General features: G+C 37.0%; 1 protein-coding gene across 2 annotated transcripts; it reads right to left on the bottom strand.

The window, feature by feature from the left end:
- Positions 1 to 1,328: 1,328 nt before the first annotated feature.
- Positions 1,329 to 20,647, bottom strand: LOC132121981 (pleckstrin homology domain-containing family M member 1-like). Of its 2 annotated transcripts, none has more exons than XM_059531759.1 (12): positions 20,587 to 20,647; positions 18,832 to 18,920; positions 16,281 to 16,525; positions 12,685 to 13,305; positions 11,154 to 11,628; positions 9,956 to 10,124; positions 6,331 to 7,242; positions 5,261 to 5,406; positions 4,331 to 4,524; positions 4,142 to 4,205; positions 1,916 to 2,073; positions 1,329 to 1,731 (listed from the first exon to the last, which is right to left on the bottom strand). In XM_059531759.1, the coding sequence occupies exons 2-12, from the start codon at positions 18,883 to 18,885 to the stop codon at positions 1,623 to 1,625; spliced, it is 3,147 nt and encodes a 1,048-aa protein (XP_059387742.1). In that variant the 5' UTR covers positions 18,886 to 18,920; positions 20,587 to 20,647; the 3' UTR covers positions 1,329 to 1,622. The 2 variants fall into 2 exon arrangements, with proteins under 2 accessions (XP_059387742.1, XP_059387743.1); XM_059531760.1 differs by having other exon boundaries at positions 11,154 to 11,619.
- Between the last annotated feature and the right edge of the window lie 3,089 nt (positions 20,648 to 23,736).

Here is a 23,736-nt window from a genome sequence, read left to right as displayed (position 1 = left end):
GAAAGACCTAATAATAAAATGTGACATTCTTTAGTTTTGTCCCATATTCATCTTTTAATCATATTTGCAAATGTCTCGACTCCACAGTAGAGAAAGCCATTTTGTTTTAACAGTTCCAATACTTCTGGAGGTCACTGTATACAGGTATATGTGTGTGCGTGTGTGTGTGTTTCAGGAGGTAAGAAAACAGGAAGAACCAGTCAGAGACGAACATTGTGATGTGGTTTGAGGGGAATGACAAGTTAAAGACAAAAATATGCATCCATCTTTCTATAGCTGCTCTTTGATTCTAGGAAGTTCTGAGCATAGATATTAGCACGAAAATATTGTTTTACAGATCAGCGAACACATAAAGTTGTGCTGAGTGCACAATGTTGCTTTGCTTTGGGTAAAAGCATCTGGTGAATAACTATATGCATATATATTATGACAGATATTACTCCAAAGAATTACTAGTAATAATAATTATATTAAAAAAAAGAAGTTAAAAAGATAAATCATTAGGAATGTGAATCACTTTTGTTTATAGACCAGAGAAAAGCTTCAGTATTCATGACTTTTACCTCCTCTAGTGGCAAAACATAAGAAAGACAAAAAGTCACCTGGGAACAGGTGATATAATGAACTTGTCATAAAAATATCAGCATTGTTTAAAAAAAAAAAGTACAAAAAAATTAAAAAATCCTTGTTCTTTCTCATATTTCAGTTTTCAATATAAACTGTGCTAATGAAGCAGTGGTCAAATCTTCATATGCATTCATTAAACCAGGAAAATAATAAGTAAAAAGAGTTTTTATCATTCAGAGAGATGAATGTCAGCAATTGGATTCATGAACTGATATTGTGGCAAATATTAATAATTCACATTGGCTTATAATAGTTACATTTTTGGCACATCCCATTTTAGTGATGAATGATACACTCAATCTCGAAAATAAAGGCACAGTATCATACAAAAACTGTTAAAGGAGGTTGTAAGTGTTGGTACATGTCATAATTCCATTAACCATCTTCTTAATAACTGTGTACAATACCTGCATATACAACTTCTTAATGCATGCAATGATTTGTAAACTCGTAATGCATCATATAAAACTTGCCATGTGACATTCAGATGTTTAAAAAAAGTACTATAAAAACAAGATCCTTGGCATTCAAGTGCCTTAAGTTTCATAAATAAAGACTTCCTTGGCTTGACAATCAATAACCACTTTGCAAAAAACAAAAAGGGAACTAAGACTTGTGATTCTGAACACAAACCTGCAAAATTACATGTGAGTCGATTAACCGTCCATTGTGCTTCCATACAGTTCAAAAGCAAAACTCATAGCTTTAATATACTTTTCTCCCACCATTGCAGAAAAGTGTTGATTTGGCATTATTAACATTTAATGAAACATACACGGGAGTGCTGATGTGAGTAAATATGTACAGATGAGTGTTTAATAAGTGCACTTAAGGTCCAGAGTCAAATAAAATGCTTAGTGTAAGAAAAACGATCAAACGCTTCCAGTTGATCAGCTACTGAGAAAAATAATGTTTTAGATACAATACTACAATCATATAGTACCAACCCTGGATTTTGAGCTTGTAGCATGACCTGTTTCTAACTAACAGCTAAATCAGTCCTCCAAATCCCTCTCCATATACTTTTGTATGCGAACGCAGCGTGGACAGACCGGACATTTGGCCTTGCAGGAGGAATGAAACACCGTTTTGCAGATGTCACACCTGAGAGACAGAAAAAACAGAGACACACCATCATCCTCATGATATTTCTCTCACTTCTGTGCTGCATGTGACTGAATCACATGACTCTACTAGAACAGAAAGTGGCAGCACAGCACTGGTCAGGAGTGAAAGGGGATGTGAGGAGTTTTAGATCTGATGTCTAATGTGTGTTATATAACAGTACCTAATGGTGCTGTCAAACTGGAAAGGGAAGATGATGTTGTCACTATTGCAGATCTGACATATAAAGCCCCTTTGGGTGCAAAGGTCACAGCTGAGCACGTGCTTGGACCCAAACTGAATCAGAGACTGCAGGTAAGATTCATAGTGCTCGTCTGCTATCTGTGTGCAAAAAAGAAATCACAAGTCGGATCACTTAATAGCACTCTTTTCTTCAATGAGGGATATCATGTGATACTGTGCGATATTCCTATTCTTCAGAAAAAAAGGCACTGGTGGCATACCTTTTCAAAATGTATGCACTTTAGGTACCAGTATGCACCCTTTAAATGTTCTTTTGCGCCCCAGTGCCAACATTTGTACCATTTTTCCTAATAGTGTTGTGAATTAACACCAGTGACAGAAATACATTTTTAATTTAAGAGCAATATATGCCACTTTAAACGGATTTCCTTTTTTATTTTTTTAGAAAATGCTACTTGATACTAGTGGCCAAGTTTACTAAAAAGGGCAAATTAGCACTAGAGCGCAATTCCATACAAGTGCCTATGGGAAGGGAGAATTCTGCGGGTGATTTACTAACAATGCGCACATTAAAGAACACAGATGCAACATCTCATTTCCATAATGATCATTGCAATCTATGAATTACAGCCTACATTATGCTTTTTTGGATGCATAATGCCACAAATATCAGTGAATTGACAAGCGCATGTCTTAGTAAATTGCGTTGCATGATTCCTTACTCAATTTACCAGGCCGAAGGCAAACTCCACCAAATGCATATTCAATAAGGTGAGGTGCAAAAATAACAGTTCCCACCTTTTCAGCACTAATTTCCCACTCTAGATCCTAAACAGTCATTTCTTTTTAGGTCAAATTGAGGTTTTGCACTGGCGCAAGCTGATAGTCAATCTGGCCCAAAATATATATCTAAGACCACCAGTAGGTGGGGCCAAGTCACTGTCCTAATGAGTTAAAGGGATAGTTCACTAAAAATGAAAATCTGATTTTCATCTGATTACCCCCAGGGCATCCAAGATGTAGGTGACTTTGTTTCTTCAGGAGAACACAAAAAGATTTTTAACTCAAACTGTTGCAGTCTGTCAGTCTTATAATGTTAGTGGATGGGAATCACGGCTTTAAGAGTCCAAAAAACATACACAAACAAAACCAAATTAAACCCTGTGGCTCGTGATGATACACTGACGTGAAGACACGAAACGATTGGTCTGTGCAAGAAACTGAACAGTATTTATATCGTTTTTTACCTCTGATTCACGCAAAGTTCGAACTGTCCTGAGCTCCTTCTCAACAGACTATGCATGACGCATATTCTTCTTCTTCTTGCCTTATGGCGGATCACAGACTTATAAGTGCATTACTGCCAGATATCTCTCAAATGGACCATTGACACTCCTAAATGAGATTGTAGATAGAATGTCAATGGTCCATTTGAGAGAGGGGTGACGGTAATGCACTTATAAGTCTGTGATCCGCCATAAGGCAAGAAGAAGAAGAATATGCGTCATGCATAGGCTGTTGAGAATGCGCTCAGGACAGTTCAGACATTGCAGTCACGAGCAGCAGAGTTTAAGTTGGTTTTGTTTGTATACGTTTAATTTTTTTTTTTTTATCTCAAAGCCGTGATTTCCATTCACTTCCATTATATGACTGACAGACTGCAACTCAAAGACTTAAAATCTAAGTTTGTCTTGATGAAACAAAGTCATCGACGTCTTGGATGCTCTGGGGGTAAGCAGATAAATATCAAATTAAAATTTTGGGGTGAACTATCCCTTTAAGTGATTCATTTAAATGGCTGATTAATTTGGTCATTGAATCATTCATTAAGCCGAATCATGCAAAACGCGGATTCATTCAATAACGAAGCACTTGTGTGTTACTGTCTCAGAGAGGCAAAACAGTTCTTTCATTTGGAAATGTCATCGACAATATAAAGCAAAAACATAAATATTGACAAGGTTGTGTCTAAATTGTAACTTAAAATGTTTATTGAACAATGAAATCAATATGAGATGAGATTCGCAATCACGCTTATTTAACACCAATCATGAATTTTTGCTTAACTATATCCACCTTATTTTGCAAAGCGGAGTTAATTTCAAAAAAATAATTGCTAAAATCCTAAAAGAGTAGTAAGTTTAAAATAAAATGTATCGCACACCCCTAGTTCAAATGATAAACAACAAGAAACGGCCAGCAATACCTGCTGCAAGTCCAGTACACTGTATAGATCACTGTTATCCAGTAAGTATGTCCGCTGCTGAAGTCTGGAAATAAACAAAATACAGATTACTAATCTTTTGCAATCATCTGTTAAAGACTTGTAATTGTGTCCCAATTACAAACACATGCATCTAAGAATACACACACACACACACACACACACACAAACCTGGGTTGGATCTGTTTGCTGATGCCGCTGCGGCAGATGAGGATGTAGTCTCCAAGAAAACGAAGCCTTAGTCTCAGGCTCTGCACTTTCTCCATGATGTCAGTATGATCAAACAGGTCAGGGTTCAAAACCTCAAGGTGCAGGAGCGGCTCGTGCTCAATTTGAGTCAGCAACTTAAAGGCTTGTTTTGAAACCTGAACATATAGAAATACACACACAGCTGAATGACATAAACGCATATCAACAATTCCGTTAATTTGATGGAAAATACAATATAAACAGTAATATTATGGAATACAGTTTTATCATTTAAAACAACTTTTCTGTTTGAATATATTGTAAAATATAATTTATTCCTGTGATCGAAGCTGAATTTTCAGCATCATTACTCCAGTCTTGAGTGTCACATGATCTTCAGAAATCATGAAAATATGTTGATTTGCTGCTCGAGAAACATTTATCATCATCAATGCTGAAAACAGTTGTGCTGCTTTTGTGGAAACTGATATTTTTCCAGTTGAACAGCATTTAATTGTCAATTATTTATTTTTATAACATTATAAATGTCTTCTCTTTTGATCACCTTGTGGAATAAAAGTTAATTTCTTAAAGAGAAAAAAAAAGAAATCTGTGTTAGTGTATCTATATTTAGAAAAATCTAAAGTGTATTACTATTTATTACTATCTTATTGACCATTCAAATTAAGATAGTATATTAATGAATAAATCAGCATTCCATGTAATGAAGGTTATCGAATGACAGACCTACTATTTAAAATAGATTTGTATTTTATTTTAACCTTTTATTTTTTTTTTATAATATGTATCTGATTTATTTAAGGAAAGTGAATCCCACTTATGTTAATTTTAGTCTGTAAATAAAATAAAATAAAATTCAATTCAATTAAATAAAGAGTCCTAAGAGCTCACCTGACGTGTGGTTAGGTCCCAGTTGTGCAGCATGCGTGAGGGGATGATGGTGGTGTCTCCCTGATGGCAGCTCTCACAGTAATACTGACCCGAGAACTCACAGAGTCTGGCTCTCCCCAGAGATATCCCGATCTGACGAGGGCAACCTGTGGACACATTTACAACGGCTTTTACTCAGAGCCCAGAAACAGAGAAAAACACTTACATAGAGACAAGAGCACAGCACTTCCTCCAGCTCACAAATGCAAGCATGCAAAGGAAATAAACATGTGGCTAATGCCTCGCTTCTGGGCCGATGAGAAGTGAAGATAAGACAAATCCAGTTTAAAATGCAAATGCACTATAATGTTATAATGTAATGTAATATTTGCAATGCTGGTTTCATAGATTTCTGTCAAATATTTATAGTATGATTCAAGAATGTCAGTAGTGGTGTAAAAGCAAAAATATATTTTCCCCATACATTTGAACTTAATGTTTAAAAACTATTATTATATGAATTATTATTAATGAATAATTATTGTTATTGACATTTTAAAACCTAAAGAAACCTTGCCATATCATATAAGATTTAAATATCTGATAAATTTATGAAATATCCACAAAAATATTAAGCAATTAAAAAAAATAATTCAATATTGATAAGCGTTTCTTGTGCATCAAGCATATTTAAATAATTTATAAAGGAGCACAAAATATCAAATATTATAAATACTGAAAATTATAAATCATAAATATTCATGATCGATACAACTGCTTCATTGCTTTTAATAAATAATAATAATAATATTAATATAATTAACAAAGAAAATATAATTAATAACAATGATAATATAGATTATACTATAATCTATATCATACAAAAAATAAAGATTACATAATTTTTATATTTTATATTATACAAAAAGTTACACCAGTTTGATACGTTTTTAACCAAAAACACCTCCACTGCTTAATTAAAATAAATTAATTCAGATATTGAAAACAAGAGTTTATTAAAAGTCCTCTGTGTGATTTGCATTTAATTGTAATTAAAAAAAATAAATAAAAATCATGCCAGCCTCTCACACCTGCACATTTGTAGTTTTGTGCATCTAGTCCTCTCTCATTCGGGACAGTAGACAGATGAGAGAGCAGTACCCCATCTCCCTTCAGTCTGTGTTGGACCAGTTTGTGGACACTGCCCACTGCTGAGACGCCCTGAACCGCTCCGTCATCCTCTGTCTCCAGATACGAGTCGAGCGCTCCTCTGATCAGACTCCTCCATCCTCGTGCTTCCTCACCGCTCTCCGCCCGCAGCGTCAGAGTGTCCCGCACAGTCAGAACTTTAAAAAATGCTGGGCTTCCTAAAGAGACATCCGGAACCACATCCCTGATGCTCCCAATGGGGTATGAGAACAGAGGCGTCTTTGAGTCCCCTTGGACCTGGTAACCTCTGAGGGTCTCCAGGGAGAGGGAAAGTAAAACACACCGCCAACCCTTTTCCTCCAAGTTCTGATAGACCACCGCTTCCTTTATGGCATCTGGTTCTGGGTCTTTATAACGAGTCCAATCTAACTGTGGAGTATCTGGAAGCTCAGAGTTGGTGTGCTCGGGGCTTGATGGTGTCGGTGAGGGGACGTCCTGGTCACTGGACGTGTGTAGCACCTCCCACTGTTCTTCTTTTATCATGGGCCGTAGTTTACTGATGGCCTCCACGATGCGATCCACCCAGTCCTCCGCCTCTCCTCGAGACGGTGCACGCAGGTAGATTCTTTTGCCGGGGAAGGAGAGCCGGAATCGGCCCTCGGTACTGGAGGACAGGTGAACGTCTTCGCAGCGCAACAGGGACAGGTTTTCGTAGCAGATGCGCTCCTCTGCGTCGATGTAAAGCCGCAGCTCAAACGGAGAGAGCTCGCAGGAATAATCCCACCACATGCCCACCGCACTGCGGCGCTCCAGCTGACCCAGCTTCAGCAGACCCCTGAACGGGTTACGAAGACCTGACAGAGAAAGAGAGAGAGTCCACTTTATACACACATCCAGCATTTCTAGTCGGTTGTTTTTTTTATTAAAATTGCTGTTTTGTAAACACAAGGTTGTTACTTATTTACAAATGACTGAAATCCATTTTATATATACACTCACACACACACACATATATCATGAGATCATATATATATATATATATATATATATTAGGGGTGGAACGATCAGTGTTGGTGGTAACGACTTAATGTGAATGTGCATTAATTCATCCCACTTGCAAAAAAACATTTGGTATTCATCAAAATGAATTAAAACAGTGAAATCCAAACTCAGAATATGTCGCAAACCTGCAATAATTAAATATGTTAAATAACACAAATGTATCTAATCCCATTTTATTAACTAATGTCTTTGCCGCTGACCTTTGATGATCCAGTTCAACCATATTAATAAGCGAAAATGACTTTAGATAAACTATCAATTGTGCTTCATTTACCGTATTTTTCGGACTATAAATCGCACCTGAGTATAAGTCGCATCAGTCCAAAAATACGTCATGATGAGGAAAAAAAACATATATAAGTCGCACTGGACTATAAGTCGCATTTATTTAGAACCAAGCACCAAGAGAAAACATTACCGTCTACAGCTGCGAGAGGGCGCTCTGTGTGTTCAGTGTAGACTACAGGAGCACTGAGCAGCATAGAGCGCCCTCTCGCGGCTGGAGACGGTAATGTTTTCTATTGGTTCATTTCTCTTGGTTCATATCTCTCGGTTAATGTCAAATTAATTTTGATAAATAAGTCGCACCAGACTATAAGTCGCAGGAACAGCCAAACTATGAAAAAAAAAGTGCGACTTATAGTCCGGAAATACAGTAATTTTTTATTGCTGAAGAGTGTTAAACCTTCCTCTCCTGCTTTCTACTGTACAGATGTGAATTTACTTTTCCTTCAGCCTGAGGTTTATTCATTACACTTATTGGTGTGAAAGGGCTTTTACATTTGCTATAAATAGAACTTCTTATTTCCATTGAAAGTTATGTAATTAGTTACTTTTTAAGGGAGTAACGCAATATTGTAATACATTACTTTTAACAGTAACTTTTCCCCAACACTGAGAACGATAGATGTATTTATACCGAACCGTCACGGTACAGACATCTCGGTTCGGTGCATGAGACCTAATACAACAAATACAGGCAATTCACCCCCAATGCAACGCTGTTTGAAAACAAATAAGATGTCACTTTCTGCCATTTGAGTTTCCTTTCTGAAATTCAATTCAGTTTAATTCAAAGAAATGTATTAATCCCAGGGGGAAATTGCTTTCAATGTTAAAATTGCTCTCATACTCATATATCAACAGTCAGCAGAAGTGAGGGAAAAAAAGTGTATATTATGTTTTATTCACCACTCGGAGCCGTGTGAGGGATGTTTTATTACAGATGCGCACACTTCATTAGACGTGTTCTGAACAACAAACACTCGCTTACCCCCCTTGAAAGGCTTGGAAGAGCAAGGACAATTTTTTATGTAAGTCTGATTGGATTATTCTGAAAGAAGAAAGTCACACACCTAGGATGCTTCGAGGGCGAAGAAGATGGACGAATTTTAATTCTTGGGTGAACTAACGCTTTGAGAGGACACTTCCCGTGTCCCCGTAAGCCAAAGGGTTAACAAAAAACATACTAAATGCTTATGTTTAGGTGTAGGGTTAGTGTAAGGCGATAGAAAATACAGTTTGTACAGTATAAAAAACCATTACGCCTATGAGAGTCCCCACAGACCACAAATGCAAGCGTGTGTGTGTGTGTTTGTGTGAGTGAGTAGATATATCATTCTTTTCACACTCATTTCTTCAGTTAATGTGTATTTTAGGCAACAACTGTTTTATTGTATTTTATTTACTGAAAATGACCCAGTTTCACTATTGACTTGTATTTCTCAGTTTAATATGAAATACAAATAATAATAAAAAAAATACAAACTAAAACCAATAAATAAAATTTACTGAATTAAATTCAACTGAACATAAAGTGGAAACAAAATATAATTAATCTTACTCAAATTATAAAAAAAAAAAACTATAATACTATATCAATTATACAAAAGTATAATTTAACAGTCTATCGTTTTATGTTCCTCAGAAAGTCATGCAGGTTTGGAACAACATAAGAGTGAGAAAATAATCAAAGATTTATCATTTTATCAAACTATCCAAGGTTTAAAAACAGAAATGTGAAAACCATATTTTAAGCATACAAATATTTATTATTTGAAATTTAAAGTTGTCTTAATTGCTTGTTAATGCTCTATGTAGATGAACATTCCGGTAAAAGAGTGAGAAAACAGAAAACAGCAAAGAAACTGGGGCCCAAGATGGTAAAGTTGTCATCTTATAAACATGTGCAGTCTACAGGCGTCTTCACTTGTAATTTAGCAGATACTCTCTGGTTTAAATCCCAATTATACCTGCGGTCAAACAACCACTGAAGGCCTTTATAGCTATGAAAATTAAATCTAGCACTTAATAACTGTATGTGAAACCAAGCAAAGGGAAGTATAAGCATGAGTGCTAGTTTCTTTTAAGGTCATCGCTCTGTGAGAAGGAAGTTTAAAAAACAGACAGACCATTACTTTTTCCATCACTTTGCAGCTCAGGGCTTTGCAAGTAAAATGTCTAAGAATCAGGCAGAAGGAAACTCCGGTCTTGTGTCCTTCTTACCGTTCTGTCTCCGGTGCACTACACTAGGTGTTGACTGGATGCCGGCCGGTTCAGAGGTAGGTGTCTCTGGCCCGTTCATCTGCGCGATGTCAATGACGGCATACGCTTCAGGACTGTCCATTTTTTCTGGTTTGTAGAAATCATCCTCTGATATCCAAGATGTGGATTTCTGAGACACAAAAAGGTGTAGAGATGGAAACACCGTCAGGTTAACAACATATAAATAAAAACGCTGCATGCACGCAAACCCTTCTTAAAGTAGTTTTATATAAACTCTGTAATGATATGATTATTATTATATAATTATGTTTCTGCTGTTGCCGTCATGATTTGGATTTAAACATAACCTGTCAGTGATTTCTCATTTAAGTTCAAATTAGTGCCGTCAAACGATTAATCGTGATTATTTGCATCTAAAATAAATGTTTACATAATATATCTAATGCACTGTGTATATTTATTATGTTTATATAAATACACACATGGATGTATATATTTAATAATAAAATGTATATATTAAATGTTTATATATCAATTATATGGGTATAAATATATGCATGTAAATATCTTTTAAATATGCACTGTATATATATTTGTGCATAATAAATATACACAGTACACATGCATATATTATGTAAACAACTTATTTTAGAGGCAAATAATATATATATATATAATGTAATATGTTTAGCAAAATGAGATATGTATAGCAACTATCAAGCTTTGTACGTTACGTGACATTATTGTTTACAATTTTTTGCGGTTGAAACACTGTTGCATGAGAAATAATACATTTCTGTAAATCTTTCAACACGTTCTCATGTTCTTTAATGTTTTTTTTGTGCTGTGACTAGAGGAAGAAATGATTGGTTCACTTGTGCTTTGAATCTCATGATAACATTTACTGTACTACACTCGCATAGGAAAAGTAACAAAACAAAGCTTCCTGAATTCTGGTTTCTGCATGAAGTGAAAACTAAAATCTGTATCATCTATATCAATCAATATTAATAACTAGTTCCAAGTATGTGCCTGCATGTAAGTGTTTTGTGATTGAATCACTCGTACTGTCAATTCATTTTAAAATGCAGATACAATATCAACGTTCATTTTGGTGGATCGATTAGATAAACCTATCAAGTGATTTATATGCTTAAGAAATGAAAGCCTGAGAGTATGAATCCCTGAAAACACTCACGCAGGAGGAATACAGAGAGTCTGAGGAGGCTTTCCTGCTGACGGTACTTGCGGAGCGTCTATATGCAGCATGTTGGGATTGCACCACTGAACTAGAGGCGATGCGGGTCTCTGAAGGAAGAGCGTCAGGGTCTTTAAGGTCAGAGGTCTTCTCAAACATCTCAGTGAAAGTAGAAATTGAAGGGGAATCAGCAGAGGAGTTCTTCTGGCCACTTTCTGGAGTCTCGGTGACTGTGGCGGTTTTAAGTAGAGTCTTGGATTCTTCCGTCTCCTGTAACGTCTCAGCTGAAATGTTTTCTGAGGATGCTTTAGATTGCTCTGAGATGTGTGCATCTGACTGATGTGTGTCCTGTGCAGCTGTGGGAGATGCGTTAGGCTTGTGTGTGTTGTCATTGACAGCTTCTGTTGCAGAATCTGAAGCTGGTATGAACACATCAAAGTCTTGCTTCAAGTCCTGATTAGAGGAACTGCGGTCACTGAAAACAAACAGACACGACTGCAGCTTACAAAATTTCTACTCATAAAAGTCATTTCTTTCACATTTACTTTAGAAAACTTTGTCATGACTAGAATTGACATGCATGGAGGTTTCTGAGCTCAGTAACAAAAGCAGCAAAACCACGGCCAAGTACATAATCTGGGTCAGATGGTCCATCGTTTGACCTGTCAATTAGAGACATTGACTATAGAGTTTGACATGAATATTTTTTAATCAGGATACTTTAAAAGTAATTAATTTAGAGCCGCTAAGCAGGTTTTTATTGACAGCAATGCTTTGAAAATCCTCATGCCGGAGCATTAGATCGCCATCTAATACATGGGTATTAGATGATTCAGGATGATTCAGTAACTTTATTTAATTGGAATATATACACTATCGTTCAAAACTTTTTTGCAAGGATACATCTGAAGATGATCAAAAGTGAGAGTAAAGACATTTAATATGTTGCCAAAGAATTCTATTTAAAATAAATGCTTATTCTTAACTTTATATTCATCAAAAAAATCTTAAAAAAACATATCATACTTAAAAAAATAAAATAAAAAGACCAACTGTTTTCAATATTAATAATAATCAGAAACATTTCTTAATCAGCACATTAGAATAATTTCTGAAGGAAAATTCAGCTTTGACTCACAGGAATAAATTACATTTTAAAATATATTCAAATTATATTTTTATTAATGCTATAAATAAAAACTACAATAATATTTTCTTCCTATTAAATACATTTTTACCCACCAGTAGAGTACTGTTAGATGTTTAATTCATTTTAATTAATATAATAATAATTAACATGAACAGAAAAAAACAGCAATAAGGTCAAATTTTGTCAATTTTCATTAATTTTGTTTAATTTAGAATTGTTTGAATTTAAAATATTTCTGCCTCCCCTGATTTGGAAGTCAACTTGAACTAGTGTCATTATACAGGACATTTGTAAATTCATAGCTCTGCACAAACCTAGTGACAACAAGAGGATTTCTCCCCTGTCATATTGCATAGTGCCATACAACAGACTTGTACTCACTCTGTAGCGCTGATCTTCTGTTGTGTGTGTTGGCTGATCTCCGTGTCACAGCTCCAGGGCTCCTGCTCTGGACTCCTGAGCTCCTGACCCTGCAGCAGACTATCAGAGCTCAGGCTGGAGGACAGCTGTGATGATCCTGACGTGTCCAGACTCAGGTTTGACGTGGTCAGAGGTGTGTTCAGCTGCTCTCTCCTGGGCTCCCTCTGGAGCACCTCCTGAGCCCAGTCTGAGCTTCCAGACCCTCCGGATGACTGGGAGACCGTATCCCAAGACTCCTTGCACTTGGGGCCTACAAGATGCTCGTCGGCAGGCGTTGGGGGACACAGACCCGCGAGGACCAGGGGTGTGTTGGTCCACTCATTCAGCACAGCTGATTTATAGGAGAGCTGGAAGGTCATGGAGGACAAACCCTGTAGAAGGGTGAGTAGAACCTCACGGTCCTCCGGGTCCAGCAAAAGAGCCCCGGGCTGGTAGTAGGAGCCCAGGTTCGAGCCTTCACGAAGCAGCGAGGTCAGGTAACACTCCAGAAGCCCGTCATTTAGCGCCAGGCGAACCCATGCTCTGCAGCGGCCGATGTCTGAGTTTATGAAGCTTAGACGTTCCAGTTCTTGAACTACATCCCTATAGTGTCAAAAAGAAGCATGTGAAACATTATAAGGTTAGACCACCCAAAAAGAAAATGTCATGGTTTCACATATTACATATTCATACACTCATGTACCAAAGAAGTTCAATGTGTGATTTTTTTATGACGTTTGTTCTCATTCTTCAAGCATGCATGTTTGATCTTTTATTTACCATATTTAATGTGCATTTCTCAACGTTCATATGTGAATTAAAGCTTATATTAAACCAGTTCATTATATAAAGTGGTTGTGTCTTTTGGATTAAACCACTCCAGTGCTATTTGCACTCCAGAAATTTTTTTCTATTCTAATTGCAAAGCTGCATTTTCAACAAAATTACTCCAGTCTTCAGTGTCACATGATAAAATAAAAAGGAAGAGCAATCTAACCAAAAATAAAATTTTGAGGTGTTGCTTATATATAGATATATTCACCCCCCCCCCCTCACTATATTGTCAATAATACTATAATTTTATTTACTGCACTTCTTTATGTGGGCCTGCACAGAAATCTTTATGTACTGTATGTAAAATGAGATTTTGTGATGTGACATACTGTAAATTTCATACTAGAACATTTTTAAGTATAAATATGACACTCTACACTTAAAACATAGCCTAAAACTGTCCTGTTGAGTCAAGAGGTCTTAAAGAGCCTCACTTGACTACTGCCCAAAGACTTAGGAGCCAATTACTAAACCACATGATGATCTAATCCTACAGACTTGTCCCAATCCTCACAGAGTCTCCCTGACGTGTCTCTTTCTCTTTCCAAACGGGTGACAGGTTGTTCACTTGGAAATCCTTTTGAGGTTAAAGTTATTTTAAAGCATAAACCAACATCAGTTGACTCAGTTAGTAAACAAACCAAAGACTAGGAATGATTTTGGAAAGAATGGGGATATATTATAATTTCATAAGGCTTATGAATAACACTTTGTTCCCTCTGGTATTCTATGCATCCAATATTCAAAAGAACTTTAATATTACGTGTCATGATTTGCTGAAATGCTGAAGTTGGTTGTTGGATGGCAGTGGGATTACAATACTGTTTAATGTTTAAAGTATAATCACAAGTATTCCTGTGATCAATGCTGAATGTTCGGCATCATTGCTCCAGTCTTCAGTGTCACATGATCCTTCAGAAATCATTCTGATTTCTTAATATCTGGGTTGAAAACAGTTGTGCTGCTTCATTTGTTTGTAAGAACTGTGATACATTTAATTTTACAGGATTCTCTGCGGAATAGAAAGCTGAAAAGAACAGTATTTACTTGAGGGAAAATAACGTATTGAAAATTTTGAATAGTAGTGTTTATTTGTGTTCAGTGTTGGGGAGTAACTAGTTACATGTAACAGTGTTAAGTAATTTAATTAAAAAATAAATGCAACTAATCTGTCACAGTTACTTAGAAAATAAGGTGTAATTAAATTACAGTTCTAGTATAAATATTTTTGGTTATGATTTTAAATCTGTATTTAATCTCAGAACGATCTCAAAATAAAAAGTGGCACTAAAGTCTGATTTTGTGGTAGTTGTGTTTTTAAATTCACTTATAATCTTAATTCAAGTGCTGAATGATTTCGATGACAGTAATCAGCAGTGTTGGGGGTAACACATTACAAGTAACGTGAGTTACGTAATCAGATTACTTTTTTCAAGTAACTAGTAAAGTAATGCATTACTTTTTAAATTTACAAGAGAATATCTGAGTTATTTTTTCAAATAAGTAACGCAAGTTACTTTTTTCTCCAATTTATTGATTGACAGCTCTCCTGTCCCCATATTGGGAGAAATCAGATTTACTTTATATATTAATAGGCATTAATTCATTAAAAAAAAACAAAAAACACAGATTCAGTATTCCTCAAAATGAATAAAAATAATGCAACTGAGAAAATGACACAAACTTGCAATGATTAAATGTTAAACAACACAAACATCCTTTATGTATTTAATCCCATTCTATTAACCAATGTCTTTGCTTCTGATCTTCGATGATCCAGTAAACCATAATAATAAACAAAAATTACTTTAAACAAACACTTGTGTGTCTTTTATTATTGCTGAAGTGTGTTGAAATGTCTTCTTCTGCATTCTATTGTACAGACGTAAATTCACTTTCCCTTCAGCCTGAGGCATATTCATTTCACTTTTGGTGTGAAAAAGCTTTTATATTTGCCAAAAATATAACTTTTTTTAATTTTAAAAACAAACAAGCAAGCCCTGTACAGATTTAAAAAGTAACTCAAAAGTAATGTAACGCATTACTTTCCATAAAAAGTAACTACGTAACATGACTACTTTTTTTTTTTTTTTTTTGGGAGTAACGCAATATTGTAAATGCATTACTTTTAAAAAGTAACTTTCCCCAACACTGTATTCAGTGTTGAGCACTACTGTAAGGTTAACCGTGCCTGCTTTAAATATCTGAAAATGATTTGAAACAGTTGAAAAAGTTGAGAAACAATTGAAATAGTTAAACTACTTGTTACATTTTAAACAGGGTCACTTGTAATCTGTAACCTAGTACCTATCCCAACACTGTTTACATTATCTTTATATAATCTTTTAAATATAGACATTACCATTTAAAACAAGTCATTTTACATGGCTGGCTGTGTTTAAGTGTATGCAATGGATGCCGCACCCCTTAAAACCACAATTAAATGGAAGTTATTTTCTTCCGTATTGTGACCTACATCTAAGTTTAATGGATTATCAGAATCAAAAACAAATGTAAGGTGGAGACTTGGTTTTATGCATCTGTTGTTGATTGGATGCTGAGATGTGGGCGTGGCACTAAAGTAGAGGCAAATTAATGTGAGTTTGTAGTGTTTTAAAGTTATGACATATCCACACATCAACTGTTCACAATAAGATCAATACCAAGAAATTCAAATCCACCTTCTTTATTTTCTGAATGCATGTGGGCTTCATTAAAAGTAACTTACATATTCTCTGACCCACCTGTGGGTGACGGTCTTCAACAGGCTCCAGAAGACGGGCTGAGGAAATGCTCCTCGTGACCCTCCTTTGCGCACCTGACTTCCATCAAACCGGATGAACTTGCTCTTGATTCCATGGATGAAGACGGCCTCCAAAGCACAACACAGCAGGTTAGCTTCCAGGTCCTCGCTGGTGACCACCGTGTCTGTGGTGATGCAACGCTTCTGCAGGACTTTCAGTGTCCGTGCAATCTTGTCCTTAATCCACTGAGGAGAACAGAAGGGTTAATAAAAAGGGTTTTTTATGGACCAGATGTCAAAACAGAAGAACCAGGAAGAGAAATACCAGAAAACACATGAAATCAGCAGCTAGTGATTTAACGATACAGCCCAGTCAAAATCAATAACGGAGTTTAAGGGTGTATAATGTTGTATTGATTTGCATCGTTGCTGTGAGAACAGGTCACTGGAACCATCATGACATTTAGGTCAGCAGACCAAATCAAGGAAGGCACTTCTAGAACAAAACAACTTCACAAGATGTGGAGTAAGCATTGCGTAGCCTCTTGATGATCTCAGACAAGAGGGCAGAATGGAGAAGTCATCGTGTTCTGCTATGTGAACATGAGCCATACCTACAGACAGATCATCAGCTGACTGACTACATATGAGCCAAAGCACATACAGCCAAATCTGTGGAAATTCGACACAGCACCTTGAAGTCAAATGACATGCAAACAGTAGTCATGTTTCTGGGAGGGATTAAGCCAAGATGACTAAAAAAAGAAACTCTTGAGTTTGTCTTGAAGGCTCGGTCATAAGCACTTAGTCACGATGACTAGACAAATGAGGAAATTCTGGCTCAGATCAGGTCTTGTTGCAAGTGTATAAAGAGCAAAACACATACAAAAACTGTGATTGTGAGAAAATAGATCTACCTCTTTAAAAAGACTGGATAGTTCTGAAGCAATTACTTTATTTGTGGCAATGTAAATATACAAAGCCTGCTATTTTATATTCTGGATTGCTGATATTATATTGATATTAAAAACTTAAAATATACACAAACACTCATTGGCCACTTTATTAGGTACATCTTGCTAGTATCGGGTTGGACCTCCAGAGCTGCCTTAATTCTTCGTGGCATAGACAGAAGGTGTTGGAAACATTCCTCAGATTCTGATCCACTTTTACATGATAGCATCACGCAGTTGCTGCAGATTTTTCGGCTGCACATCCATGATGAGAATCTCCCGTTCAACCACATCCCAAAGCTGCTCTATTGGATTGAGATCTAGTGACTGTGGAGGCCATTTCAGTACAGTGAACGCATTGTCACGTTCAAGAAACCAGTGAGATGATTTGAGCTTTGTGACATGGTGCATTATCCTGCAGGAAGTAGACATCAGAAGATGGGTACACTTTGTTCATAAAGGGATGGAGATGATCAGCAACAATACTCAGACAGGCTGTGGTGTTTAAACGATGATCAATTGGTACTAAGGGGCCCAAAGTGTGCCAAGAAAATATCCTTCACACCATTACACCACCACCACCAGCCTGTACCGTTGAGACAAGGAAGGATGGATCCATACTTTCATGTACTTTACACCAAATTCTGACCCTCCAATCTGAATGTTGCAGCAGAAATCGAGACTCATCAGACCAGGCAACGTTTTCCAATCTTCTATTGTCCAATTTTGGTAAACCTGTGTGAAATGTAGCCTCTGTTTCCTGTTCTTAGCTGACAGGAGCTGCGCCTGGTGTGGTCTTCTGCTGCTGTGGCACATCTGCTTCAGTGTTCGACATGTTCTGTGTTCAGAGATGGTATGCGGCTTACTTTGGTTGGTTGTAACGAGTGCTTATTTGAGTTACTGTTGCCTTTCTATCATCTCTAACCAGTCTGCCCATTCTCCTCTGACATCAACAGGGCATTTTCATCCACACAACTGCCGCTCACTGGATATTTTCTCTTTTTCGGACCATACTCTGTAAACCCAATTACATCAGCAGTTTTTGAAATACTCAGAGCAGCCCGTCTGGCACCAACAACCATTCCACGTTCAAAGTCACAGTTTTGTTCAAATACTTCGTCTTGCTTTCGTTATCCATTTCTGTAAGTGAACTGAATATAAAGAACTACTGAACTGCAGTTAATAGCAAAAGCCTCAAGCAAATAAAGAGGAAATGGCCAGAAAGAAAATCTCTCTCATGAAGGCATTAGTTGTCTGGTTTCCATTCTGTATGAGGTCTGAATTCTACAAGATAATAAGCAAACTGTGGCTTTTTATAAACTCGTTTTAATAACCTGTGTTAGAATATAAGAATGAGAACAGACAGAAGTGGTGCTTATCACTTTATCTGTGCATATAAGCTGTGATAGAAGAAAGTATAACGGTCATCATCTTTGATTTAATGCTGGTTTCCAAAAACAAATCCAGGTTCCCTCAAATTACATGACCTCTACCAAGAACCTGCTCGATGGGTTTCAAGAGATGTGAAAGGTTTGCCATCAATGACACTGTAATGTCCACAATCCAAATAATCTTCATAAAGATGAGCAAGTTACAAACCTGTTTAACATCTGTGGTTTCTGGGCCGCTCTCAGATGTTTGGGTGGCCAACATGGCTCCTTTAGCTTCAGTTAGTCTCACTTCACACACTACAAAACACACAGACGAGTGACTTAAACACAGAGTGTAACAGTAACCGATTTGGGTCTGTAACTCACTCAGACTCTGTATCTCAAACTTTATAACATACCCATTACATGTTATAATCTAAACTTAAGTTGCTTTAAACTCTTTATCAGAGTAAATCTGAATATTTGACTTTAAATCAGAGTAAATTAATGAAAAAATAACCTACCGCACTACCACATTGGATGTAACACAAATAAAACTATCTACATTTTTTACATATTGGTAAAAAATAAATAAATAAATAAATAAAAATTCACCGGAATCAAATACACACACACACACACACACACAAATTGAAAATTCAGTAACAGTACAATGGAAAGTTTCAGAACCGCTTCTGTTTGCTGAGCTATTATGTTTTTTACACAAGTAGATGAAATGCTTTTGTGATGTTTTATATTATACATCATCACTTTCTGTTTTAAATGATACCAGTTCATGTACGACAATGAATACAATCCCTAAACATGACCATATAATAAAAGAGGTTTATAACAACACAATGAGGAGAAGAAGAACAGTTTGTGTAATATACTGGCATTCTTTGTTAGGTAGCAAATAGTGGAAGTGATACACACATCCCAGGCCGGTTTCACCCAACAGCAGACAGATTCCCAGTCACACCACAAGAAGAACATGTTCATCTTTACGTCAAAGTACATCCAGAGTTATTGTAGACAGGTGCACTTAATTATATTGAATGTGTACATGTAAACTTAAAAGTATATAAATATTAAACAGTTCTTCCAGATAATATAGTATTAATGAAATACAAGACCACTCAATTGCACCTAAAGAGAAAGCACTTGTTTCTTTTCACTTTCAAGAATATTTTAATGCATTTTAATAATTGTTTATCATGCTTTAAAAAAAATACTACCATACTAAAGTATTTGTTTTTGTATTTTAAATTTTTTTACAGAAATGAAATTCATACGCCAACATGAGTAATTATACATATAAATATGTGCTAAGTTCAACTCTTAAGTTCGATTAATTGCATTTAATATACATACAAACTATATTTTAATCGCAAGTAACATTAACTTTAAGTCCAAAAACATTACATTCAGTTTGTAGGCTAAAGTTAACTCTTTAGTATCCTATATTAAATACACGTTAAGTGTACTTCTTTTAAAAAAGACAGGCGTCTTTAGCATTAAAACTTCCTTAAGTTGAAGTAGACTTATCTAGAAGATAACAAACAGCACATTACTGAAAATGAACATAATATCACGATAATCCCTGCCAAAGCATGTGGTCTAAAATGTATTTTATTCCATCTCTTACGAAAATTAACCATGGTTTTACTACAAATAAAACAAAAAAACATGGATACTGTAGTTAAACCCAGTAACCACAAATTAAGCATGGTTTTGCAACACTAACCATAGTTTAACCATGGTATTCGTAGTAAAACCGTGGTTATACAAACTCAATATGCCCCAGAAAACATAACTACACTTTTACTACAGTAAAAACTTGGTTAATTTTCAGTTGAGAAACATCCAAACGCCCTTACATGAGACACGAACACAGAGACTTTCTTACTGCTCATGAATCCGGCTAAAATGCTCATAAAACAGCAGACAATTCAGAATCAGCACAATAAGCTCGTGCACTCACCATGTTTGTTCTGCGTTTATCTGTCGCGGCGGCGGATGTGTTTCCCTTCCTCTCACCGAGTCAACATGAGCTCGGGTCGAGTGTGTGATAGCTGTCACTCTCCTTCGGTTGATCAGGAAAACAGAAACGGGCAGGCGATATGTGATCCGATCATAGACTGGATCCGATCAGCTGACGCGAAAGGCAGCATGGGAAACGAACGCAAGGTTCGCCGTGTTCCTGTTGACGACCAGCGCTATTGCGCAACTCGCGCGCAGCATTGAGTGTGTTGAGGACTCCAGCGAGAGACAGGAAACAGCACTGGAGCTGAAACCAAAACAAACTGAGCGGCGAAAGTCCATTATTGTTTGCTTAATGTTGGGTTTATGTCTGATGTAAATAAATAAAACTCCACACCGTTACAACAAACAAACAGCATAGTTTAATCAAATAGAAAATTAAAGTGAATAAATAAATTGAAATACAAATAAGCATAAACGTGGCATCCTCATCATTAATAAATGGAAAAAAAATAATTTGTGATATTTATGATATTTCACACAGCATCCCCAAGACAGCTGTTTCAAAACAGCTAAATAAATAAAAAACTAAGCATGTATAATATTGCAATATGCAATAACTGAAGCATGAAAATAGAGCCCTAGAAGCTGCATTTATTTTAATAGGACTGTCTTTATTTATTTAGTATTATTTATTTTCTAATCTATCTATCTATCTATGTTTCTATCTATCTCAGTGGTTTTCAACCTGTGGGTCGCGGTGTTATTGCAGGTGGGCCGCCAATTACTATTTAAGATTCAAGATTTTTATTTGTCACATACACAATTATATAGAGCATATGTAACCAGCAGTGAAATGTGAGTCAGGTCCGCTCCATGGACAGTGCAATTATTAAAGAATACAACACAGATGCAAATATACATAAATATAGCTATGAAAGAATGAAATAAAACTAAACAATAAAAATATAAGAATAAAATATAAAAAAGATGTATACAGTACTGTAGAATTAAATATAGAATGGAAAATAATGTGCATGAAAGTACACAGTAGTCTTAAATATTAAGATACCCAGGAATGTACAAGAGGCAAATGTGCAAACAGGTTGACACTGTCAGTATGTCAATGTGAGGTAGATAATGATGAATATCTTACTGATAAAGTGAATATTAAGTGGAGACATGAAGATGTTAAGAGGCTGATTTTGAGTTTAGGAGCCTGATGGCCTGGGGGAAGAAACTTCTCCTGAGTCTCTCGGTTTTTGCCATCAGGCTATGCAAGCGCTTACCAGATGGCAACAAAGCGAAAAGATGCAGTTACTGGGGTTGATGGAGTCCTTGATGATTTTAACAGCTCTGCTTTTGCAGCGTTTGAGGTAGATGTCCTGCAGAGAGGGGAGGGCAGACCCTGAGATGTGCTCAGCTAAGCGCACAACTGTAACGCCACACCAGCAGAGGGAGCCCTCGCCCAAGTACTGACTGTGTTCCACTCCCTCTGCTTCACCTGTAACTTCCTGTTTGGTAGACATTTAAGCGTGGCCAGAGCCACAAGTACTTTGCGAAGTATTGCCAGCCTGTCTGCCTTACCGAGCGTTCTTCCCATTGCCATAGTTTGCCTTATTGTGTATGATCTTTGCCTGGTTTCCCTGTTTCTGCCTTTTGGATTTTGGCCACTGTCTTGTTGTTTGGATTGGACTGCCTATCTGTGTACGTACCTCTGCCTTCTACGTTTATGATTATCTGCCTACTGTTTTGGATTTGTCTGCTGTGGATGTTATTAAAAAACTGCACATGGATTCTAACGCCGCCTCCGCGTCATTACATAATACTTCGCCACCGAAGAATACAGCAGAAGTAACGAATCTACAGGCAGCGTTAGCTTATCAGAGCGACGTTCTCAAGGTGTACCGTGACCAACTGGCTAAAGCTCAAGTGGCTAACGACTATCTAACTCAGTATCTACGATCGCTACCACCACCTATGCCCATAAAGGTAAATTTTGCTCTTCCTGACAAATTCAACGGTTCTGCTGAACAATGTAAAGGTTTCATTCGGCAAGTTGAGATCTTTCTCATGCATCAAGGGAGTAACTTTGACTCTGATGAGAAGAAGTGTGCTTTCCTCATGTCATTGTTAACGGGCAAAGCGATCGAGTGGGCCGCAGCAGTTTGGGAAACTGACCGTCTGTTTCAAACATCCTATCCATATTTCATAAAACAACTCAGAGATGTGTTTGAATACCCGGCAGGGGGTAAGGATGTATCCACTCGTCTAATGCAACTCACTCAAGGCCGCAAATCGGCCGTTGAACATGCTATCGAGTTCAGAACAATTGCTGCTCAGAGTGGGTGGAACGACGTAGCGTTCATGGCCATGTTTCGTCGCAGTTTAAGTCTGGAGCTACAGGCAGAGCTCGCTTGTAAAGGTGAGGACTATTCCTTCTCTGATTATGTCACGTTGGCTATCAAGATCGATAACCTCATTCGCACTCACCGCCCTCAACCCAAGTCAACGAAAGTCATGCATATCCCCCAAGTTACACAGATGTCCGAGTCAAGTCATGTCAATGATCAATTGAGGGATGAGGAGTGACAAGGTTGTCATCTGAAGAGAGATCGAGACGAGTTACCCAGAATCTATGTTTCTACTGCGGTAGTGCAGCCCATCACAACGCAATGTGTCCACTCAAGGCTCGGAGAGACTTCACTGACAACAGCCGGGTGAGTGTTGAACATATTCCCATTCGCAATGTTAAATCTCTCACTACCATTGTCAAGATGACTACTGAAAATGACCTCATTCATCAGGACCTTGTTACAACCTACCACATCCCCGTACTACCATGTGACCCACCTATCAAGGTGAATGCTGTGAATAACAAACCCATTGGAAGGGGCATAACTCAACAAACACAACACATGAAGATGCAGATAGGCCTCTTTCACCAAGAAACTATCACCTTCTATGTCATTGACTCTCCATGCCATGAAATCATCCTTGGATATCCCTGGTTATCTGTTCATGACCCAGTCATTTCCTGGCAGAGTGGTGAGATCAAACATTGGTCACAATTCTGTTTCTCCAAGTGTCTGAATAACGTCTTTTCTAAGCCTTGTCTCATTACCAGCATCGAAAGTCCAGAGTGCAAGCC

This window comes from Carassius carassius, chromosome 40, assembly GCF_963082965.1.
Source record: "Carassius carassius chromosome 40, fCarCar2.1, whole genome shotgun sequence".
NCBI classification, from domain to species: domain Eukaryota; kingdom Metazoa; phylum Chordata; class Actinopteri; order Cypriniformes; family Cyprinidae; genus Carassius; species Carassius carassius.
This window is presented reverse-complemented; position numbering and strand designations above follow the sequence as displayed.

Bases quoted from the DNA above. Each gene is read 5' to 3' on its own strand.
- LOC132121981 (XM_059531759.1), bottom strand. From the start codon at position 18,885: ATGTTGGCCACCCAAACATCTGAGAGCGGCCCAGAAACCACAGATGTT. The intron at 7,243-9,955 runs GTAAGAAGGACA...TTTCTCTGTCAG, and splicing joins AGTGCACCGGAGACAGAACG to GTCTTCGTAACCCGTTCAGG. The intron at 5,407-6,330 runs GTGTGAGAGGCT...ATGTGTCCACAG, and splicing joins ACAAAACTACAAATGTGCAG to GTTGCCCTCGTCAGATCGGG.